The sequence below is a fragment of the Trifolium pratense genome, linkage group LG4 (genome assembly GCF_020283565.1).
Source record: "Trifolium pratense cultivar HEN17-A07 linkage group LG4, ARS_RC_1.1, whole genome shotgun sequence".
Classification (NCBI taxonomy): Eukaryota; Viridiplantae; Streptophyta; class Magnoliopsida; order Fabales; family Fabaceae; genus Trifolium; species Trifolium pratense.
Window position 1 is genome coordinate 54,055,479 of NC_060062.1, and position 4,475 is coordinate 54,059,953.

Consider the following 4,475-nt stretch of genomic DNA (forward strand, 5'->3'; position numbering starts at 1 on the left):
TCTTCGGGAGATAGGAAAAATTCCGTGGATTAGTTGGAACGATGTGTGTCGACCTATAAAGTAGGGAGGGCTAGGTGTCAGGGATCTAAAGTGGTTCAACGTGGTGTTACTTGGCAAATGGAGATGGTGGTTACTTATGGATCATGACTCTCTTTGGAAGAATGTGTTAGAGGCTAAGTATGGTGGTGTTTGGAGGGGGTGTTGTCGATTGGAAGGGGAAACAAATACTCTTTATGGTGGAAAGATTTGGTGGGGTTGGGAGGGGAGCGTGAGGTGGACGGCGATTAGACTCGAGATGTTTTTGTAAAAAAATTGGGGAATGGAGGGCTCACTAGATTTTGGTTAGATAAATGGGTGGGAGAGGCGCCACTTTGTGAGGTGTTCCCGCATCTTTTGTGAGTTACCACTACCGCAGCCACCAGAAAATAATATTATTGAAGCAATGTTGAAGTTAGAAGAACCAGAAACGACTTCTGCTGTTGAACAGAAGTTTTGGATGGGAATCGACGAAATTATAGAGGACAATCTTAAAGTCTGGATAAGATTCAGTAATTCTTTCACCAAGATACAGAAATACGAAGCAACTACAAAAGATTTACTATTCGAGTTATCGAAAATCGAAGAAAAATGTAAATCAACAGAAGGAAGTAGTAGCATAAAATATACATTGAAATCAGATTTAAGACCACTTTATAAAAACCTTTCAGAGATACAAATTGAACTTACAATATGGTTGGAAAGCAGTATAATGCTGAAGGAAGAACTTCAACAAAGATTCTTGTCACAAATTATTAGAAGATACGTTATATAAAAAAATCTGTCTCTTCGATTACAAAAACTGTATTTTTGTGAGAAGAACAATAAATAACTATCTAATTTGTCAAATAACTTTGTCTACAGGACATGTTTAAGCAATTCATTTAATCATTTAATCTTTCAATTAAGACTCAAGGTGTAAGAATTGTAGTTTTTGCCTTTGATTGACACAATAATGCTCTTATATTATTCTATGGGTTGAATACAAGCGAAATACACTGAGTACAAGTTCAAGTACAACAACTAGTATATAAACACATTCCAATAACACTTCATTACTAAGACTTAAGTGTCTCTTTGCTTGAGATTATTATCAACACAGAAGGAAAAAGTTAAACTTCTAGAGATACTTTTCCCACCTGAGACACTTTTCATTGAAGGAATTAATTTTTTTAAACGCCATGCCAGACATGTTATTAAACAATAACAACAGCATTTTTATTTATAAACTAACACTTAACGCGCTTTCCATTATTCAAATGACACCTCTGATGCTATCTGGGCTCCTCTTCCCCATGCTATGTAAAGGCCAACATGATGCATTAGTGCCTGCATCAAGAGAAAAATAATAACGAAAACATTAGAAAGAAATCAATTTAGTCACACTGATTTTCTTTCAGTTTTTCACGGACAATGTTAGTGCTGTTAAGTGTTACTTATAAACCATCTTGAAATCCCTTCAACTGTTACGGATGAAAGTGACCGAGATATAAACTTATTATGTAGATACAAACAAAAATAACAGCAAAAACAAAGTCTGCAAAAAGTATCATGGTTTGGAACTATAGATGTTTTCTGAGTGTTCATTATCATACAGTGACAAATGAAGAACAGATATGGATCCGTATTCCATGCCATTATAGCAGGCTTTTGACCCTCCTACTGCAAAGAACCGTTGGATCAATATCAAGATCCAACTAGCCGCTCCACTATAGAGGATCCAAGCTTCGTTGGAACGATGTGTTTGACTTGACGTAGCCACACGATCCAGACCATTGGACCAAATTTTTAACCGACTATTAACGTTCCAACTTGGTAAACTGGATCCAAGATACAAAGTTAGATTTAGACGGTCTACGTTCGATCTTGATCCAACCTACCAAATTAGCAATTACGTGAATACATGGAATCCAAATGGTATATGTCTTCCTTGAAAGTTATCAAGTTGCAATGTCTGATAAAAGCCAAAATGATAATTAAGTGTAACACTGAAAGTGCCAAAATTAATTTGATGAAATACCTGTGGATGGGATACAAGATCTTTGCTAGCTTTGGCTACATGTAGTGGAAGATCATAAGTAGAACAAGCTTGAGAGGCCACAATCACATTTTCTAGAGGAGAAAGGAAACCACGATTTCTCGCAGACAAAATTGAACAGGTAAAATCCAGCACACATACATCAGTGCATATCCCACAAACCAAAACCTGTAACAAGCAAAAACAGCACATAAGAACCTCAACCAAGAATCTATGAACCAAACAAAAATAATATTAACAAAGATTCTCTCAAGATTCCAACAATCATTAGTTGACGAAACATAGGAAAGTGAATACTTTGATCTACAATAAGGTGGTTATACTTTCTTGCTTAATGATGGTGTAAAAAATCCTACAATAATAACATAAGAATCAAATAATAACAAAAGAGGTAATGCTTACTTGTTTTATCTGATTACTTTTCACCCAATCAACAAAGACATTAGAGCCATCTTTCTCATATGAACCAATGAATCCATCAATGCATTCTTTGGACCTGAGTGTTGCATTCGGGTCATTTTCCAACCACAGGAGATCTTCATTTTAGAGGAAAGCAAAACCAAATCAGAGCAAAAAACACCAATTCATCAGTCATAAGTATGTATCCTTGTACCAAGTAGTATTTTTAACATGAATTTCAGGCAAAATTATACACTCTCATAAGGTAGGTTTTATATTGCAAATGCATCCTTCTTCTATATTTAAACAAACATTCACCACTCTTATTTGTTTGAAAAATTACACTCATCTCTTTAGAGGACCCATAATTGAGAAGAGGGTTTAAAGGGTACTTCCTTATTAAGAAGTTGGTACTATTAGATACTCTCATTCAATTCAAAAACACAAATAGGTACTCTAATTGAAGCACATTTCTAAATGTCTGCCATATCATTTTGTGGGCCATGGCTTAATAAAAATGGGTGATGCATTAAAGACAAAATCCACTCAAATACTTCGTAGCACAGCACCGACACTTCAAATTGAAAGTATGTCTAATATCCAGTGTTTGACACTAACAGTCCGACACAACATCAACACATATACTTTATAGTAGAGTGTCTATGTGTTGTGTCAAGCACTCAAGTGTCCATATCTGTGCTTCATAGCCAAAGGGAGATGCCAAATCAGAAATAATTAGTGATATTAACACATACATGTTGCATGCATTTTGCATAACAAAGACATACATACACCCCCCACCCATTCTATTTTTCCATAATCAAAGGGCAACATGCAGCCTTAATCACAAGTAAATATCTACTTTTCGGATTCACCGAATAACTGATGTATCTAGTAGTCTTTGATAATAACGACCAGTTACAATAAAGACCACATACATGAGTTATTCAATAAATATTTGTTTATAATTAAAACCGGGTAGTATATTAGAATCAAACCAACTTATGAGTCCGTAAATACAACTCAGATGATAAAAGACTGCATGAACATTTAATATCCAGTTAGTGCATGTGAGTTTAGAAATTTAATTAATTTATAAGATTATAGAAAAGAAATTATACCAGGAACCAATTTTGCTTCATCAGATCCAACAAGACAGTGAGGAGGATAAGGAGGTTCAGGAATATCCGGATGATGAGAATCAAGGAAAGCAAAAATAGGCCAATTGTTGTCAGCAAATTTTTTTGCAAGCTTCACAGATTCTTCCACCATTTTACTAACTCCTTCATCTTCTTCTTTCGGCGCCTATCATAATAATAATAATAATAATAATAGATTAATTTAAACGCTAATAATATAAAATTAATAATATTTCAGTGACAACGAAAGAGACTAGATAACAGAGTAAGTTAATTAAAAGGGAAAAACAAAATAATAGAGTAATTTAATTACTAAATGGCCAGATCCAACGGTGCAGAAACCATTAACAAGATCAACGAGGACGAGACCGGTTTTAATGTTTTGTGATAAAAGAAGAGGTTGTTGTTTTACTGGGATTTCTTCCTTCAGAAATTCCAACGTCGGAGGAGATGATTGTGAGCCCATTTTGAGATGTAGTTGTTGTTTGCTGTTGACCGTTACTTCAAATCACTTGACCGAATCGTGTGATTTATAAGCCACAAATTGTGTATTTAAAATTAAAAAACCCAATTATATTCATATTGTAAAAAAAACAACCAATTATTATGTTCAAATTGTCAACAAAATATAATTTAAAAACCCAATTGTCAAAAATATAAAATTAAAGAAACCCCTAAGTTTGGTCTAGTGGTGAGGAAGTTGAGTAATATGCATGAGGTCTTGGGTTCAATCATCTCTCCGGTTATAAACAAAAAATAAAAAACCCAAATACCCATAATACCGATAATAAACCACCACACATAGTTTTAAAAACCGGTCGGACCGACCGGTCGGGCCGGGAACCGGAGGGGTGGCCGGCTCG

At 34.9% G+C, this 4,475-nt stretch overlaps 1 protein-coding gene across 1 annotated transcript; it reads right to left on the reverse strand.

Moving 5' to 3' along the window:
* Positions 1-980: 980 nt before the first annotated feature.
* LOC123924506 (nicotinamidase 1-like) lies at positions 981-4,155 on the reverse strand. Its single transcript, XM_045977422.1, has 5 exons — positions 3,926-4,155; positions 3,595-3,778; positions 2,477-2,610; positions 2,057-2,242; positions 981-1,365 (listed from the first exon to the last, which is right to left on the reverse strand). Exons 1-5 carry the CDS (start codon positions 4,076-4,078, stop codon positions 1,288-1,290), a joined length of 735 nt encoding a protein of 244 aa, XP_045833378.1. The 5' UTR covers positions 4,079-4,155; the 3' UTR covers positions 981-1,287.
* Between the last annotated feature and the right edge of the window lie 320 nt (positions 4,156-4,475).